General features: G+C 34.8%; 1 protein-coding gene across 2 annotated transcripts in view; it reads right to left on the bottom strand.

The window, feature by feature from the left end:
* The window catches only part of LOC110462336 (APGW-amide-related neuropeptide-like), a 42,077-nt gene that overhangs the window by 3,019 nt on the left and 17,598 nt on the right, over positions 1-21,460 (bottom strand). The window contains exon 2 of one of the 2 annotated variants that reach the window (XM_021516272.1): positions 9,859-9,930. In XM_021516272.1, the coding sequence (XP_021371947.1) occupies positions 9,880-9,930 (51 nt within the window). In that variant the 3' untranslated portion in view covers positions 9,859-9,879. Of the gene's footprint in view, positions 1-9,839; positions 9,931-21,460 lie in introns of both variants that reach the window. The other variant, XM_021516271.1, reaches the window with a different exon arrangement.

The following is a 21,460-nucleotide window of genomic DNA, read 5'->3' as shown; positions in this document are numbered from 1 at the left end:
AGATAGACTGTATTATCAAAATTAATAGGAATCAACTCATCATTCGAATGATATCATCGCCTCATATCTATTGGGACGTCACTGTGTTGGCATGAACTGTTACATTCTATACAAATGTCACATTGGATTGTTTTCAATCATTTTTTTATATACAGTGGTCACAAGCAGAACTACGATAAACTTGGATATCAACTGTCAGTCACTTAACCCGGGATTCAATATTTTTATTGAGATAATTTCAGTGGATTCCTTTAACCAATCGCTACAACCGGAATTCGCTACATATAATGGGATATTGGAAGCACGTTTGTAATCCTATTTTGCCTCAATATGTTAATTGTATGACTAAATGAAAGTCATGAAATAGATTGCGATGTAATTGGTTACACTCTACGTGGACATCACGAGCTAAATACTGCACGATTATAATCACTTGTAACAAACTCGCTATAACCGTATGTAAACACTGTTTTTTGCTTCAATACAAAAACATCACGTAGAGTTGCAAACATACTCGGCATGTTTCATACACCTTTAACGACTATACGGATTCGCGTCGTGCTCGACTTGATTTAGGTTAAGGTTTGTGATCTAGTCCACGAGTTTTGCTTAGAGGCATTATTGTATGTACATTATACATTCAATTGATTTTAGCAGCTACAGTCACGGATATTACGCCTTATATTTGTTTCGCTATTTTAGATTATACAGTATAAATCGAAATGCATACCCATGCTTTTATTTGTTTTATGGTTATTGGGAATGAAATGTGGGGTTTTGCTTTTAACATCGATATGCTCACGTTCATCATTAGAGAAGAATCGAATTCGCGAAAATATTTCTTACTGTCTCATTTTCAGGGTTGTTACATTTAGTTTCGAAGGATTTCGACTGTACGATGCATGCTCAAATATTTACAATCACCGTCTTTTATAATGGTGTCACTATTAATAGTCTTGACTAAAACGATTTATAAGTTACACAAATTGACCAAAGATGAAGCTGTGGTGCTCTATCGTGTATATGTCAGTGATTCCCAGCCAGGATGGTTTATTTGGAGCCATGTCAGAAAAGAAATCTATTAACCAACGCGTCACACTGTGATGTGTTCGCATGAAGTGTTATGTGTCTAAAACAAACAGACGATACTTGAAGCCCTTGGGGCCCACAACATCGTCTTTGTAGCTGATGTATGTGCATATTTGATTGTTCGCAGAGAAAATGTGTATCTATAATTGGCTGTCAGGTCTACAGTGTTTGACCGCGTTTGAACTCTGGTTTGTTGGCAGGCACAGATTCGATCCCTGTTATCGGAGGTAACCTATCAGTATTTTTTTGGAGCAGTCCTTGGTAAAAACATGTATGTCATCTCTGAAACCGAGCAAAGATACCACAGTATTTTGCTGTTAGATCATATGTAGGATTCTAAATAATAATGGAGACTAAATCGTATTGTTAATGTCATTTATTAATGACGTATCAATCAAGATCAATCTTGATCAAATATCACAATACTTAAAAAAGTACTCCATACTATAAATGTTGATCTTAACATATGGCTATAACAGCAAAGATGGGGTAAAAAATCGGCCATCTCACAATACAAACATGTGTAACAAGTATGGAGTACTCAAAAATAATCTTTATCATAAACCATAGGTGTAATGAATACAATAGAAATATATATGAAGACATGTACAATAATATCATGTGAAAATTGAAAGATTCAGTTCAGTAGGATCTCAAACCCAGCAGTGTGAAATTTGAGTGGGAAAAGTTAGGGAGGGAAATTAAAAGGTACAGATTAAATTTCAGATGAGTTTGTTATAAAAGTTCTACAACATCAACACTGATGGGAAATCACATCTCTGAGGACAAAGGATGGTCAACGACCTTTGTGATTGGTCCAGAGGCTGGAGATAAGGCTTATGAGTGGACAGCCAATCATCGCTCGTTAATTTTAGACCTCTGACCAACGATGATCAGTATTGGGCCTGGAAATCAGGCGTGAGAGCCATGTTCTATTCCGTAACTGCCCGACCTGCCAGCCTTGTTCCAAATTATTACATATACATCTAGGTATATAGACAAAAATTATAGGTGAAACGTTACAGCCTGACATAAAATTATTGATTTGTACGGGTGCTAAATAAATGTCATTTATTGTTCACATAATAATAGGTGTATATATTATTGTGAGGGAAATAAAATAACTTGAAGTAGAGGCGATGTCATCTGAACGTCAAACTTGCTTTCATTCCTTCCATAAGTACGGTATATGTTTCCCCGGTTCTGAGTTTTTTGAAAAATATACAACGTGTTGATTAACCTTGCAAGCTAACAACAAGTACATACAATTATCCACGTGTTCGTAGCAACCGGAAAGTGATTTCAAGTTTAATTTTAATGTCACGTAAAAATGCTTTGCGCCGACAGCTTCCATTGGAACTGTTGTTTCATGCCGATAGTTTCAACAGAAACAGGAATCATGTATTTCAAAAAGACACATAAAATGCTATTGAATAAATAATACAAACGCTATGGGAGAAACAGAACAATAAAATCGTGATAACTGGTAATCATGGTTATCTAACTATATCTAGCTCTAATTAATTAAGATATAATCAACTGATGAGCGTATATTACGGTAGAATATATAACGAGGTTGATACATTTTTGGGCAAATGTTATTAACAAAGGCCTGCATTGATTTATTTCCCGACATTTTCGAATGACGAGTTATATTTCCTCCATATTGTATAAACATATATTCATCATATTTACTCTACCAAATAAAATGTAACAAAAGTCTTGTTCGTGTCTATATGCTTATGATCAGCTAGGTGACTTAGATTATTCTAACTTAAATTAGACTGTTCTTTTGCGCGCGTTAACTTTTATCACGTGCTGCCTCTGTATGCTTTTATTTCAAACCAAGCTGCGTGTTTGATCACTTCTTACCATGTAGGGAGTTATCCTTTTTTTATTTATTTAACTGTAGTGTATTTGGGAAAGGAATTTTCATTTTTATCTATCATTTGGTCGACGATAAACAATTAACACATGACGTCATGCTTTATACAAGATGTTAATTTCAAAACATCAAATCTACCAATTGATCGAAATCACACTTCAACACATGAAACCCGCCTTTTACAGATTTAAAAACACTATATCAAGTCACCCTCGTGGTTAGTTCAGCGAAATATTCTGACCGTAAGCTTAAGTCGATCTAGAGGTTAAAATGTGTCTTAAAATACACACAGAACTAAATGCGGGCACCCTCATTTGACAGATGACACCAGTCCCGCTGCTCTCGTGTTTACATCTACAGGGGACGATTTTGGAATAGCGTTGTACATGCTTGGTCTGTCGGAAAATCATACACAGACGCGCATGGTACATCTATTGTCCAATAACACATGCTTATTAAACAATGAAAGTGTCGTTACAACGCAAACGTTGTAAAAATTAAATGAATAATAATAATGTTATAATTGTACTTTCATTGTAGATAACGAATTGTGATACATTTATAAACAAACACATGTAAATGGTTTATAAACCACCGTCTAGATATGAAATGTTTTATGACGAAGTATGAAAGATAACCAAAAAACGAGCAAAAACTATTTTGTTCATTTAGTTAAAATTACAACCTAAACGTATTGAACATCACATCATCTATCATTAAAGTTTCCTTGCACAATGTCATTCGGAAATGAGTGATGATTTCATTTGGCTTGTACAATGTAACATTTTAAACTACTGCCAAACAACCAATATCACTACCATAGTCCATCTTAATTTTTTTTTATTAGAAATCACCAGCATGACGACAAAATGTTAAATCAAGATGTCTGTTTATTCCTGAAAAAATAATTGTGACTTCCATTCGAGATCCGTCTTAAGCTATTACTGAATTTGATTGATGATATTTGAATTTGAACTACACTTCTTCGCCTTTCAATATCTTTAATATTCATATACAAGATTCTTTGAAGAAGATTAAAACTGTTAAAATGGCATCGCCACTATTCATTAAAAGTAAATAATTAAAACCAAATATGTTGATGACATTTCAATTGATGGGTTTCACTAAAACTTTTTTATTTTCTCCATGGGCTTGTGGCGATGTTTATGTTACTAATTATGGCAGTTAAAATTGGTGCATAGTTAGAACTACCAATCAGTTAGATCTGAATAAAACCATCTGCTACATGGCTTTGTTTTCTCTCTCTGCTCAGTGTTTGGACAATCAGTTTTTATTTTCAAAGCTTTATCTATGGCTTTGTTGCCATCATATTCCGTCATCTTTGTTACAGTTTCGAATTAAGTCCGAGTGACTTTTGAAAGCGAATCTCTAATTGGTCAAAATTTAACGAGTATTTATTAACATAGGATGTCACAATAACGTGTTTGCACGCGGCACGTTCAGATGCTCAGACGAAGTACGTAGCAAACAAAACAATGCACTTAAACAACTGATTTAATCAGATTATTATCAATTTCAGTTAAAAGGGCGTATTTCACACCACAAAGTCACCCCACTGTTACGCCGAAAGTCGACCATATGTGATATCCTTTTGTTAATTATACCATGCAGCACATGCTGGAAACAAGTCTGCTCAAGAAGAAACAAATACTTACAACAGATCGAAGATCAGGCAAAACAGATTAACAGCTTGCACACATTTGTTATTTGGCGGAGATATTTATACGTTTGGCCCCAGTAGCTCAAAGACTATTTATAGTTATTCAGTGGTTAATGAAATTTTATCAAAATTCGAATACGACAAAATCTAGAACATCTGACATCATTTCACTGTAAGTTTACAGTCTCCTTTTAGCAACAGTGTTCATATATTCTTCTATCTCATTTTTATAACACCGTGCCTGATATGATGATACTGGTCGCATGGCGAGGCATCAATCATCTCGCCCCCACGAGCTCAAGTTTCCTCGATCATATTTCCCTTATTCGGAGCCCCTCTAGAACAATCGGCAGGAGCCACAATAAGTTGGTTTCGAAAAAAACAGGAATATAATCGAGGAGAAACAAACCAAAGTGTTTCCTCATAACAAGAGCTAGTCATGTGTAATACTGTTCCAACTCTTCACTTACCATACCCTTGAGGTAATATGGAAAAACGTTGTTTCCATAAAAGCAGATGGTCATATATTCGTTTATGTATCAGCTGAAGTATAATTCATATCAAATACGTACTTGATCATGTTTTGATGGCTCAATCAAGTTTCTTAAAATTGGCTTTAAGCTTTAATGTATAACAGACATCAACGATCAAATTCCAAAATTACATATCAACGTACATTTTTTAAATCTGATTCAATGATTAATAATACTGTTTCATCAGTATGTATTCATTCTCGAAATTTTCATGTCTATTTCTATGGTTTTTCGTATTGTATTTCGTCTATGAAGCGATATTGAAAACAACACTGCAAAATTCATAGTCAGTTTAAAGATTGATTCTTATCCATTTCCCTTGTTAATTGAAGCGGGCTGTCAAGCGTCACATTGACAAGCATAAAATTGCATTGAAGCCAAAATCACGTCATATATTCTAGTAGTCATGTAACTCTACCCTATATTTGTCTGTGGGTTTGTAATGTCAATCATATGTATTTCCTCACTTTCTGTTTTTTTATCGGCTTTCATTTTTTGAAATTTTAGCTGTTATCTTAATAGTATTTTTCTGTTTTATTATATGTGATGAGTATGTGATGACACTTATTGTCTGCTTTATTCAATCAACCACGTATCAATCTAAGTACATTGTATCTATAACGGGATCTTGTTTAACCCGTATTACTCACTGCAACCGTATTCATCTCTATGTTTAGTTTTGAAATATCCTAATTCTTTCCATTTTAAATATGGTTGATATTTTGATTTAACCAGGTTACTCTTAAGATACTGTTTTCCTGATTTTACAAAGTTAAATTACTTTAGGTAGACGGTACGAGTAAAACATTTAAACAGTATTTATACATGCACTGATACATTTAAATTGGACAGCCTGTCAGCATGTCATGAAGCAAACCGAGCCTAAACAAGTACGGGAAATCCAAAAGCAATGTTTATTATTCCTGAAATAGTTGCAATGATGATAAATGTTGATAAGTGTACAGGTGTCGTAAATGAAGTGACATTATTTTCAACATCACATCAAAAAAACAAAATACATGTAAAATTGACGTGCTTCTGCCTCTGTTGTCTAGATTGTGAAATAAGGAAATCGTAAATGATTTGACATTATTTTCAACATCACATTAAAAAAATATATATACATGTAAAATTGACGTGCCTGCCTCTGTTGTCTATATTGTGAAATTAGGAAAGGTCTTTCCTGAACAAGCTACATTGTTATGAAACACTTCTAATTTAAGTATTTTTTAACGAAGTTTTTAACATGGTTCTTTCCATTGTTACATTGTATGTGACTTGATCAGCTGTTTGCGGTATTCTTGTATGAGAATTTAGAAATTTTATCAATTCCTAAGTGCAATTTTCAGTTTTCTGGAAAACCTGTTTTTGTCACTGGTTATCCTGTATGTGTATTTCCTTTCAGTATGGCCACTACACGTACCCGATGTCCATTGTGATTTTACCGGCAATGACTTAGGTTTTCTCCTTATATGTTGGCGCTGTGATATACGACGTTTAATTGTTATTTTTCTCGTGTTGGTTTACTGCAAGCAGTGACGCCTGACGCTGCTATTAGAAAACATATCATTCGCAATGTTTTGGAGGAGTATTTGACATATAAATGTACATTGAATATGTCACAAAATCACAAGAGTGTGAAATCAGCTTTTGCAGGAACTCCTAGCCACGTGATCGTATTTACACTTTTATATGAGCCGGAAGTTGTATATCCATGGAACTTCATCACAGCAAATCATAGCTCTATTATATTACAGCCTGAATGAAGTACGTGTATAATACAATGAAATGCAATTATAGAAACATGTAGGCTAAGTACTGTATGTATTTTCCCGTAATTAGCTATATGAAGTCGGGCAGGTGTACGCAATATTACCCAAGGGGCTTTGCCTACTATTACGTAAGATACGACAAGAGTTTCATAACAACAAAGGGAAACCGGATTTCCGCAAAGTAACTAATATCGCGATGCATGACAGGGATTTGTCAACAATCAGATATACAAATAGCTATGTAATGTTCATTGATTGGTTGCTAACTCAATCACATCAAGAGTCTGCATACTGTCTGCTATTGTGTCTGTTTGGAATATTTTACTATGGTCAATAACAAGTGTTGGTGTGTCGGCGATGGTATGTTTAAATATATGAATAAAAATGAATTCTGCGACTTGTTCTTATCTCTAAAAATTCCTTGATCCAACGTCCTGTGATACTATCTTGATTTGCATACGTCATAGGGGATAGTATTGGTGTTTCTCATGAAATAATGTTACGTTGAATCTCACTCCAATATAATGGTTTGCATATACGTTCGATATGGTGTAAAGTGGTACATTATTAGACTAGTATCTTCCTCTGACAATGATTAATGCATATATTATTACCCTAGGAGAATAACAACATTAAAACTACGCTCACGGGACTTTAAAATATGAAGACTTCATTGGTAGTATGCTTATTTCATTTCCTGCTAAAACGAAATATTATCATTTGCAAGTATTTGGGAACTCATATTCCGTCTTTGCGTATTGCAAAATTATCTTCTTTTGGGAGCAGGTATTGGTTGTTACGTCACCTGTTTGTGAGAGTAACGTCATCATTGTTTGAGAAAACGACGTAATTTTCTGACACAAACCAATGACGTAACAGTCAATACCTGTTCCCAAGAGAAGATAACTCTACAATACGCAAAGTTGGAATATGAGTTCACAAATACTTCTTTCTGTAATTCACATATTATCGCTTTTAACACGAGGCGTTATTTGGAAGACACCTTAACTTAACAGAAAGCATCCAGATTACCAGTAAAATTATAACCTAGAACTTTAGAAGAATACATTATTTTAAAATATTTTTATTATTATTCTATATCGTTATTTTTGTGATTTTGACATTTTTACTTCTTGTTATTATTTTTTTGTGGATGAAAATACAATTTTACAGTTTAGAAATACCTATTGTCTAATTTATCTCAGACACAACTCTAGTTGTAGCAAACTTGATTCAGTTTTTTATGATGAATTATCTCCTTTTCCGATGAAACCTGCCAGATTCAGAGATAACACGGATTCCATTTCCGCCAAAGCTAAAGATACGATTCACATTAATTGGAGTCGAATCACATAACTGAATCGAAAACACCCCAGAAATACAATGTGGTGTTGTTGATAATCAAAAGTAAAGGAAGGGATGTGCTTGACACTGTATGCTAAACACACTCTCCTCTGCGTATACCCTTTCAGATGCGATAAACCATAGTTTCGATTTTCTCATGATCCTCTTGTTAAACAAATTTGCCTGAACATCAAATTAAATATTTCAACCACAACTCTGATCGATTGCCTTCTGATTGTGCAAACATTGCTGTAGCCTTTCACGAATATCACCTCAAATGAAGAAGCATAAATGCGTGCGTTGCTGTACTGCATACTGTAGTCAGTGCATATACAAGTATTAACAGGTGAATTGCACATCTATTCACGTAAGGTAACCACATTGAATTTGCATTCATAGCAGTATGGCGCTTCTTCTCAACAGCTTCATACAACAAGGGAATTTATTTTGGTCAATATTTCAAGGAAATATGATCGTTGATATGTTGTTTCGTCAACATCGTTTCTTTAAGCATACACACACAAGCGTCAGAAAGATTCTAGATTTAAAACATTAAATGATTACATAATAAGTAATAGCTATACTGCATATTATCGATATTTATATGATTGTCATACAGGAATTGAATGGCGTTTTTTGTTTTAATTTTCATGCCGGTATGAACGCAAATCGGTTACATCCTTCTAGCATGAAGCACGCTCGCTCATACCGGCATAAACATTTACAAAAAAAAATCGTTAAATAATTTTATTCGAAGCGAAGCTACAAGACTGTCATTGAACAAGGTATTGATGACGTCATAAATAAACCGCGTGTTACGTCACAAGAGTATTTGCTTTCATACGCAAATGAAATGCACTTCTGCTGGTAATGATCATATAGTGGGTTGCAGCGCAAATGTAAATATACCGTTATGAACGCAGCTAGCATATCGTAATTACAATAACACAATACCGTCTTATCTCTATATATTATCTACGCTATATAATGTACAACCTCGTTTGTATTTGTAAATTTGTCCGTGATGTTGACATTAATTAATCGCAAGAGCGTGTAATTAAAATTGTGACGCCATCAATGTTTGCTCTTGATAAGCTTTTATTTATGTACACATAAGGCGTGACGTCAAAATAAAACGACAACTTGTGACTGCGACGTCAGATCAAATCCTCCAACACAACGTCTTGGCGGGTCATTGTCAATATCCCGCCGCGTAACGAAACATAGTAATAGAAATTGCATTTGTTTCCAAATAACTGTTACGTAAATTTTCACTCGTTATAAAAAATGTTATGATATTTCAATTCGTGATTCTCATTCATAAATAAGATATCATAATAAATTGCCATATTCGTAAAATGTATATAACATTAAATGGAAAATAATTAAATATAGTTGTTTACCAGGTTTGAGTCAGACAATTGCCAGATATTTTTTTATTGACGCATTGTCCTCTCAAATTTATGGCAAAATATATCACAAACGAACAAGGAGTGATTGACAGCTATGAATTATACCGACGGATGTTTACATACCTGTAAATATATATATATATATATATCAGCCTTCACGTCTTCATGACCTTGAATCACGAATTCCACAGAGTGAAGCGTATTCTGTCTCAATCTGAAAGGAAATTATGGAAACGTTTAAAAACAAAGCAATAAGATAAATCCTACGAAACCATTATTCGAACTCAAAATTAATAAAACTAGGGCACAATATGAACAAGGGAAAGATGTTCACGGATGCCATACAAAAATACAACGAGAATAAGTTGTAAGTGTGTCCGTCAGCAGTCGACGTATATCACGGAAGTCATTATATTCGGGGCAAGATCTTGAATACCTAATCAACTACAACGTGTAGGGTAATCAAGAAAGGGAAAATTCACGATCAATGGATTTAGATAAGTTGTAAAACTTGTTTCCGAATCCTATTTTAACAATTGCGTTGCATTGTAACCAACCATTGTTGCACGAATGGGTATGGATTTAATACTATAGCAAATTTGGGAAATATGTGGATACACCTGCCAAGGGATATAGAAAACCTTGACTTAACCCTAGGGATGAGGCAAGGTGATAACAATTGTATGACGTCACATCAACAATGCGTTGAGCTCTTAACGTCAACATTTCATATAAAAAGTACAGGGTAAACAGGGTAACAGACAAAGAAGAGTGAGATGAGAGATCGTAACCCCCGGGTAAAGATTTTAAATTGCCAAACATTGAGCAAGCCTCGTATTTGGCATCTTTAAAGTCACTCTTCCATTATGTATCACACTCTCAAGGGGGTAACACATTATATTCACACAATTTATCTTAACTTTTTTTCTGGGTATTGTTATCAGAATACCGTATACCGGGAATTGTTCGCCCTGTCCAACTCTCACCCTAAGCTGGTTAAACCTCTATTCGCCCAATGTTTGCTTCGCCCTTCACATTTGATTGCAATATTTATTCCGTTATTTACTATTGTTAGCTCTAATGATTAATTCACCTTCATTAAAGAAGGTGAAAAAGGCGAAAGTAAAACCGCGGCAAAAATTTCCCGGTTTGAACAAGTCTTAAATCCAAACTACATAAAGAAACAAAGCAAAACAAAAATGCAATAAGAGTTGTTTACGGACGCTACACCGGAAGCTTACTTCAAGGTGCCTCGACATGAATACATATTAACCAACTTTAGATTGAAGTCCATACAATTTGTTTTGTGGGTGTTCAGTATCACAGGAACCACACGACCAGTACGTTTCGTGTTGAAGAGTGTAATGGTAACACTATTGTATGCTGGAGCTTTGGGAATAATTACTTTCCGGTTCGTTCAAGGTGGACTAACAAACTCCCTTGTCTGTTTGTCACGATACTCCTAGTAGTTGCTGGAGTTTCGGGAATACTTACTCTCAAATTTGACGAGACAATCAGTATGAAGTATGTTTAAGAGGTGCGGTAAACACCCCCCTCGTTAGTTTGTCGCGAAACTTTTAGCTGTCGTCGTATAGTTTGTCTTAATCACCCGTCGTGCATAATATCTTGTCTGTCAATAACATAGATCGCAGAAATGCATGACGATTCGGATTACAAAGGGACAGACTGATCCAACTTGTTTCATAGAACGTGTTTCTTTCCTTGTTCCAGACTGCATGCTATCAGAATTACACCGCTGGGAAGATTATTCCAAAGAAGGTCTATTCACTTATCGTCACAGGCAGACACTTTAGTTTAAGTGGTCTTTATTTATAAAAGAAGGGACATTAAAGGAACATTCTTATATCGTGGAAAGAAATAACTAAACACTATCCCTGTCAGCGTATTTATGAAGGAAGTGTTTTTATATCAATTTATATACAATCATATATATTTAGACTTACATAGCATCAGAAATTGTGTATTTTTAAATGGAGATGGATATTAAGTTTAATCTTCTCACGATATAAATTTGAAATAAATCGTTTAATATCGCCGGAGTAAAGACAACACTAATTGTAACCCGTTGAAAAGTGACGCTGAAAGCAGACAAAGAATATGATGGGAAAATGCTTTCTTGCTGGTAAGAACTTTTTTCCAGTGATGCGATATAACCCTGTAACTCGCTATATTTCTTTGCAATATTGAAGCGTCACCCTGAGATGCCTAGTAAGGCAAGTCACCAGTGGCTAGGGAAGATGCACTGGTACCCATGAAAGGTCCATTGGGTTTCCTAGGTCATTTCTCAGAGGAGGGATAATGTTGCAGCAAAAGAATATCAATATAACACTAGGACTCAACTGCTAAGCAATATCTCGCATGGTCAAAGGATGAACATGTTTTAAAAAATAGAGAAAGTTAAGAATTATTGTTTCAGAAACGCCATCTATCATTTTACATGTAACAAGGATTGCAAGGTCAGATTTACGATGAGTTTACAACTCAGATATGGAGTTGAACTCTGCAATCATCAAATGTAAAACAAATTTAGTATTGTCACAGATTGGTCCAGTTTCCAATCATTAGTTTTCTGTTGGTTAGGTTCCAATGTCTATTTTGACCGTGAAATGTAAATAAATGCAACCATTCCATAATGCACACAAAGAGACTCAAGTCCTGTGTCTTAATGATCGTAACCACAAATGTGTAATGTTTAAGATAGGAGAGGGCCATGACCACTACGTAAACAAAAAAACGCTTACATCAAAAGATACTTTGTCCGTTTTCTTAAATGCTCATAAAAGAACAAAACAAAATCTATTAAAAGGCTTGCTTGATAAACATCAAAAACGTTGAAAAACGGAACTATATATAACATCCATACAAATTCCGACATTTATGTATTATGTGGTCCATCCCTGGACATCCCATGTTACATCTGTATACCTCTAGTTTTAAGCCTTCGCCATTTATGGAGGCATTACGATATTTCTCAAATCGTGTTTCATCACAAAAATTAAGATTATTTGATTGAAATGGGATTAAGATTGTAACCTCATATTGCTATGGTGCCAAGCAAAATAGCGATCAAATTAAAAACAAACGGAAGTAAAATATTGGAGAAAACCCGAACATAAATGACTAAGTATCAACTCTATCTATAATCAACAATTCATATAAGAATCAAGCAGTGTTAAAACTATAGTGAATCATGAAATATCTTTGCAAGCAATAGTATTCTATACCATCATTCATGTTAAAAATATACATTTCAAGCCCTTATTACAAAGTTTGATATATTCACGAGAAGGCAAAGTTCATGTAACTAATTTTGTTGACAGGTCATTTCCGTCTAAATCAATATGTACTTGACATTCGATTTAATTGTGAAGATTTACATACTTATTGCTTAAATAACAAAACAGTTCGTATTATATTGCTATTTAACAAGAATCATGTAGCCTGGTTTTGAGGAGGTTCAGTGAAGCCTTATCCAAGATAATCATGAATCGTTTTTATTGATTGTGTAGGTAACCGATGTTCGTGTAATTTTATAACAATATTAATGTTACCGGGCTGTAAATCACTGTGACAACAAGCTTTCTGTTTGGAATGTTGTAGTGTTGTAGTGGTAAAAATGGAAGTGTTGTAGTGGTAATAATGTAGTGTTGAAGTGGTACAATTGGTAATGGTGTAGTGGTGAAAGTGGTAGTGGTGTTGGGGTGAAAGTGGTAGTGGTGTTGTGGTGAAAGTGGTAGTGGTTTAGTGGTGAAAGTGGTAGTGGTGTAGTGGTGAAAGTGGTAGTGGTGTTGTGGTGAAAGTGGTAGTGGTGTTGGGGTGAAAGTGGTAGTGGTGCTGGGGTGAAAGTGGTAGTGGTGTTGTGGTGAAAGTGGTGGTGTTGTAGTGGTGAAATAGTAGTGTTGTAGTGATAAGAGTGGAAGTGGTAGTGTTGTAGCGGGGAAGGTGGTAGTGGTGTATTGGGGAAAGTGGTAGTGGTGTAGTGAGGAAAGTGGTAGTGGTGAAATGGTACAAGGCGATAGTATTTTTGGCTAGGCGGTAAAGTGCCGTATATCGTGGGATCGAAACCAAGGCAGGACACGAACCAAGAGCTAGTTTTACTGCATCATTTGTCTTTCTGTGTTACGTTTCAAATTACATGTAACAAACACTAATTATTCAACCTTAATTGATTCAAAAATGTGTACAAGTTATTAGACGGTTTTGTTTATGAACAATATAACACACATATATTCACGTCACAGGGGAAACAAGCATATGCATGGGGTTTAACTTCCTAGCAACAGCAAAGTTGCAAGGACTCTGCTCTGAAAACTGGTGCCTATGGATATGACATCAACAGGAAGTAGGTTGAAAGAGAGAAAAACAGATCACACGTGATGTAATCGGGGCAGCAGATCTATTCTGTTTTCTTTAGCGTCCTCTTAGTAAGGACGGGGAAGAAAACCACTGATTCTGCAAGTGCTCCACGTCAATTGCCTCTTACGACATGCAGCTTGGATACCGTACGTCTGTTCTTTCCCCGAGCTTACACAGGACCAAATAAATGCGTTGAAGTTATAAACCTGTTACAAGTTTGTCTAACGTTAGCTTACCCATGATACGACCTCCTCCAAGTTAAATATATATTTTAAGAGACCACTTTTAAATGTTATTCCTATTGTAGTTTGTTTCGATCTCATTAAAATCAGATGTTAATAAAAAAAAATACCTAGGGCTATTAACGCGGTACGTGATAATGAACAGCTGTATTTATTCAGATTGAGTTTGTTTATGCTAACTAAACCAATGTTAAGATTACACCTGCATACAATACATTACTATCTTCCGAATGATGATCTCTCGGTACTAGTTGCATTGTGCAAGGTTATCATTCGTAGAACGTGGGTGCTTAACACCAAGTTTAAAAGCTTTCGATATCAGGTGGCATCGTTCAGTATTAAGTGAAATGCCTCCTTGGTTTAGCGATAGATATTCACTTAAAGTGTTTTTAACTTTAACAAAATACTACTTTAAACGTGTATAGATACTCTGTAAGCCTGCGTTAAGAAACATAAAACATCCGTTGTGTAATAAGTATATTTTAATGTTGATTAAATCCTGACTTTGTTGCTGATAATGTCGTTTGATAAATAATTGAAACCAGTCATGATTGGTTTTGATAATTTGTCAAAGTGATTATCTTCTACTCAACCCTTGAAATTTTATGATCGAACATGTTTCCATCGTTCACTAACTGAGTGGCTTTTTACTTCAATTCCCAAAGGGAAATACACCGTAAACATTTTGAAACATATATCATCAAAATACCTCTTAGATGAGACATCTGGACTGCTTATTGAAAGTAAATGAGCAAATATGAAGATTAAAAGAAAATGGTGTTTTCTTTGTAATTCGTATTTTTGTTACCTTATACAAACGGAAAACATTTATAACTTGATGGTGATTACTTCATACGGTTGCAATATTCAGTACGGCTGTAGATATTCGTGATACTGTGCTATATATGTCAAACGTTTATGAGAGAGGAGACTTGCCATTTCTCTGCTGGGAAAAATACCGACAGGCAAGAACACATTGATTGACGCATACGACAGACATTATTATTTTCATTTTATATCAAATATAAACGTCTTATATCAAACCTATACGCTAGTGATGCAAGGATATTGAAATGAATACTGGTCTTAAGGACCCTGTCCCACTGCAGGGAAAGCACTTGGGAATTCCACATTGGGTTTGCATATATGAAGGAGTCACTCTTTGAATTCGTTTTGGATATAACTATAGCAGAGCTGGACCAGGGCACTTTCTTCAGACACGTAACTAAGTTGCTTAGAGCAACGGTATAACAATATGAGGTCCAAGGTTCGAATCAAGGTCAAGCCTAGTTTTCCCTCACTAAGAACACTCATGCTGTTTACAGTTTGTTTACATTGTCTATATTTCTTTTATAAAAACACGAAAATATGTTTTTTCTTTCCATAAACGATTTATCAAAACTACAGTCGGGCCAGAGAAACAGTTTAAAATGCGTTTTTATAGCTTTTTGCAGTGGAACAAGGATCCCTTATGGACATTCATGCCGGCCTAAACTGAAGATGGGTACGGCCATGCAAAACCACCAAGGTCATAGCTCAATATTTCGGTAACATATCATATTGAAACGAAATAATATGAAATCGATATGTTTTAAATTGTTTTTGTTTGTTTGTTTGTTGTGTTTGTTTGTTGTGTTTGTTTGTTGTTTGTTTATTTGTTGTGTTTGTATGTTTCGGTATTTTCATTTTGTTTAGATTGTTTTTAAATAGAAATATGAACACATTCATGACTTATGTTGGAGTTGAAATTTAAGCCGACCATACCTTACCACTAACATACATGTTATGTATTGCTTACACTGAAGTACAATGTGTAATACAACAGTAAAACCATTTCCCAATAGATTTCATCTATGGTAATGCTAGAATAGTCTCAAAGCCCCAGTTGGGTCATTTATTGCTATTATCATAAAATACGTGGTCGTGCGTTGCGTTCGTTGACAATACACATCCACACGGTACCAGAAGAGTGTCTGGAAAATACTTAACACATATCAAAATGGCGCCTTAACAGTCGTATGTCTATGTACTGCAAATATGTTAATGCTTTCGTGAGATTTTCCGCTTTTCAACAGAAAGCCAATTTAAATGTTCTAAATTCAAACTTTCGTAACTCATCGATACAAATGAAACATGTTTCTGCATCTAGATTAATGATTTTTACAGCAGAACGTGTCCCGTATGACTGGCCATTGTCTATCTACTGCGTTTGTATGATTATCAGGGTAAATACCTTCTATGAAAAGATGCACATACGAAACTAATAAACACCTTAAGCGGTAGAATATTGCAAACGAGGTTTTTATTATTCCGTTGTGTGAACTGTATATATGGCTTACCATCGGTAAGCCAGCATCAGCAAAAGTAAAAGAGACACCGAAAATGTAAGAGTATATTGCGCTAGGTTTTATCTTTTCAATGCACATCATTGTCAAAAGTAAAAATGAGTTTTCTTACGAGAAAATTAATATTATCCTCAAAACGTACATTAAGTTGTTTGTACTACGATAAACTGTGCTATATTGTTTTGCCCACACGTTCAAATGTATGGAGACGACTGGGGTTTTAGGGAACGTCAGGCTACATAACGTAGCAATCATTGATATATTTCAAGAAACAGATGTAAAATTGTCAATCCCACGCGGTCAAATTTAGTACGGAAACATCTCGTGCTTAAGCGTATACAAGTTATGCTTGTGTGTGTCATGAAACAAGGGCCACAGTGTTTAGCCCACACAATCCAAAGCTTATGGACGTTTGATTTTTAACACTTAAAAGATAAAGATGTTTATTATTTGAGAGCAAATGTACTATGTGTTTCGAAACCTCTCACAAACTCTATGAAAATGTATATTAGTGCTTTTGTTGAAACAGTTACATCAGACTTATATACCAAAATAAATTCATATTTTAGATAGAAAAAAACCCACAAAATGTCGTTTCCTGAAACAACTTGTAACGAGATATACAAAGATACCTACATGTAAATATTCATAACGACGTACTATGGGATGTAGCTGAAAACCTATATTGGAGGCATGTAAGCGAACACAGATAATACGCTTACAGCAATGTTCATAATTTGCTCCGTGAAATAATATTGATCCGTAAGCTAAACTTACTGGCATCACACAAGTTGCGGGAGATGAATGTGTTCAAATAAGTATTTTTGGTATTAATTATTGAAACTTATTAAAACAATGGGCAAGCACCGATGTCATTCAGTTTGTTTATGGAAATCCTGGCAAATAGGTAATTTGGAAAGCCTCACGCTTTCCAGATCAATCTTCGAAATTCAATTGGTTACGCTCACTTACGTTCTCTGCAACCCATGGATATGTATAAGCAAAGTCGAAGGCACGCGGGTAGCTAATTTGAATGGTTTAAGGTAAAAAAAAAAGAATGACCAATCGCTTTTTTGATACCTGTCCTTTGAAGATTTCTGAAGAGCGACACCCGACTTCAAAGGTTGCCAATTTATATCGGTACGCTGCCGTGCGATTCTTTAGATGTACATCAAAGGACCTACCTGTATCATCGAGGAAGCGCGTAAAGAAGCTTAGAATGCGGTAATTTCCAGAAGTGAAGAGAACGTAAGAGAACGCATTCCCTGGTAAATCGAGATCATACCGATATATCAATGGTATGTTTATATATGCAAAAGATTGCAAGCGTTGCACCTCTCTGAATTAAAAAATTAAAAACGAAAAAGTAAGTCATTTGAATTTGTTTGCGATCGTTAACATCGTTTTTCGTAAACCTTGAAACTATCTTATGTAGCATGATCGTATAACTTAGGAATTCTTTAGTATTTCCATTCTATTCAGATAACTATCAATTCAATAAGTTGTTTTAAAGTTATACCATCACACCTGATCAATAGTTAGCATTTTATTTTAAACTAAAAACCAACTAAGCAGCTATAATTTATATATAGTCTGCCAAATATCGCTATATAGCATCTAAAACTTACATTCAACTGCACAATACTATTAAATGTCTATTTTAGAAGCTACAAAGTACAGTAGATACAAAAATATACAGGATGGTGTTAAAAGCACTCGCTGGTAGCCATACTAACCTCAGGTGACACGAGATGTAACTAAATCTGATTGATTTACGGGAACTGGTTTAATGAAAGCGGCCATAATCACACTCTTTTGACACAATGACAGCTGAGAGACGATAACTCGTATGTTTGATCATTGACTTCAAGCACAGTAATGATATAGATGCAGGTGGTATTTGCAAGGAAGCAGACCCTTTGATGCGACATGCTGACAGTGCGAAGAAATAATGAGTGGACAGTATAAATTTAGCGTGTGTCCAGTGAAGTTGATAATAACAAAATCGATATTGTTTAGGCATGTAGCCCACTATAACATGGAATTTGGAAGATTACTGAATGGTTGAATGGCCCGTCATTGTCAAGAACAAATCGTATATAATGAAATAAAATCAAGTGCACTCAAGGACAATACTATATTCAAGTTTAAAATAGGAAGGTAGCAAGAACTGAGATAATTCAATGAGATAATGAAGGAAAGATAACACTCCGCCAAAAAAACGCAGGGAAAACTAGTGCTAGTCCATGTATTCAAAAACGATCTCCTTTTAACAATAAAAATTGGATTTGAAATTAGTATAACGATGTTGAAATTTAATTCTGGTTTCAAACGGAGATGTATTGAGGGTGAGGTTGTCGTTTCTCATCCTTATTACTGTTTAAAATGTCAATCTATATTCCATTTCCCAGATTCCATCTGTTATCTATAAAATTGGCTCGTACGAAGGCTCAAAGTTCAACCGATGTCAAAAATTTGAGTGATCACCTGCTAATAGAATCAACAGTGAAGTATAAAAAAGTCAAAACACAGCGCCGACGTACATGGGCAAATTTGAAAACCTTAATCAAATTTAAAAGACAAAAGTAAAGATCAAGGAGACACTAAAACGGAAGGTCACAATGCATATAATTCAGCCATAAAACCTTAAGTCGAATCTAAGTGTTCCGGGAGGTTTAGTGAGTTAGTTAATGTTGTCTGGCATCTGTCATGTTGTAACCGGTGCAACGTAGATAAGGACTGGAAAAAATGAACATTCGCGCGTGAATGGTATTTTTTTTTTGTATGGACAGTTTCATACACTGTACCTATTCTGATTCTTCAAACATCTTGCAATGTGAATATTTTGTCGTTGGCAATACCGTATAACTATCAGTGCCATCATGATGCTTTTGAATTGTATATATATATGGACGAATGTATTGATACATTGTAACTCTAATTATGATGATATATTATTAAAAACTTTGGCTACAAATGTTTGAAAATATTTCCCGAAAGAAATTTACATGTGTGATATGAATGATAGTCACTCGATATACAAGTAAGGAAGCATATCAAGAAATTAAATGAGACGACGTGGTAATCCAAACACAAAGTCTACAGTTTGCTAAACCATATGTACACGTCGACCATTGTGGACTCATTAGTAGTATTCAAGGACTAAAATCAAAATTCCCTCACTAAAGAATTCCACACCATCTGTAGAAGCATCGGTAGAAAGGCATACTAAGTAAAGTAAAAAATATTCTAAAATAGTCCTCTAAGCTTAAAGTCGTCTACCCTTCATTCCGTCATGACAGAATCAAATATTAATTTTGGAGTGAAAAAAGTCACATTTTGCATGCTTAAATTGAAAACTTCATAACCAAATTAAGTGAAGTTCTGCTATGACGATAGAATGCGTCCTGTTACAGAAAAGAAAGAAAAAACCTGCTGACTTTTACGCTTGCACTCTTACTACCATGTCCAACGTGTGATCTCTTTGACACTTTTCCGGTCATTCTCATGAGACTTTAAGACATTTCGAGGCAGAGATTGTTTTCCCTGAAACTTTAATGTAATTAATTCCAACCTTGTTTTTTATTCACAAATTCCCTGACGATTTTGAAAGTATTTGACCGCCTTATATTATCTCGTTTCAACATCGGTTACGTCGACTATGGGCGAACTCCTTCTAATCAATTTGACCTCGGGGAGCAATATGTCATGGTTTTTGTAGTAACCGCGAAATGAGCATCATGCATGCCACTAGAGCATTATAATAGCATCAAAACATGTCATAAACTAATGAATGTCTTTAAGTGTATTGTCACGAAGCAGATATATATATATATATTTAGAATGTTCTATTTCATTTCAGAAACAACTAGTGATGAACTAATGAGTCTGCTGTTAAGCCAAGAACCGTTGAAGCATTCGAATTCCTTTGACCGATGACTAGTTTAATATAAAAAGTAATTATGAATAGCATACATTATGATTGAACGTATACCGCTTGTTGACGATGTATAACGCAATATCTTTAAGCAAATGAAAAAACATATATTCACGTTTCACGTTTCATTAGGTCAACAAAGCCGTGCTATTTTACGTGCATGGTAGCTACCCCTTGTATGTTTGTCCTTAAACCAGATATTGTCTTTTATTTTAAACACTGAATTACATCTTCATTAGGAAGGCCAATGACGTCTTTGGTATACACTTTGATAGTTTTAAATCGGATTTTGTTATGGAAATAGAAAATATCGAATCATTTCCACTAGGATATACCATTTTTGATAAAGAGCGAAAAAGACATGTTGTATGCCCTAATATGGTACAGATAGGAAATTCAGCAAAGATGCATTCCTTTGTATGTAATAGAATGATATGTTGCTTTATCTGTATTTATGCTTCAATGTTTCGAGTGACAAATGTACATTGACATGTTAGCATTGTGATTATACATTTATAAAAAATACATGTAGAACTGCGTATTGAATCCTATGTCGCTAACATTGATGTCTTGCATTGCATTGCAGACATTCCAAAAGTAGAGGGAAAATATGTAGACTTGTAGTGAATAGAACGATTGGTTGAAAAAGGTATATGCATGCATTTATATATACATTTAGTATATCTTGTTCAAGATATTGATTTATGATCAGAATTTTGATAAACAGTTGCTGTCAATTATACCGTTAGACATCGAGGTATATTTTTATATGTTGTTAGATGATTTTTTATTTGAATAATTGAATACCCTGTTATATTATACGAAAACATTTTTTGTCAGACT

The sequence above is a fragment of the Mizuhopecten yessoensis genome, unplaced genomic scaffold (genome assembly GCF_002113885.1).
Source record: "Mizuhopecten yessoensis strain PY_sf001 unplaced genomic scaffold, ASM211388v2 scaffold10771, whole genome shotgun sequence".
NCBI classification, from domain to species: Eukaryota; Metazoa; Mollusca; class Bivalvia; order Pectinida; family Pectinidae; genus Mizuhopecten; species Mizuhopecten yessoensis.
Note: the sequence above shows the minus strand (reverse complement) of the source record. Positions and strands in the feature narration are given on the sequence as shown.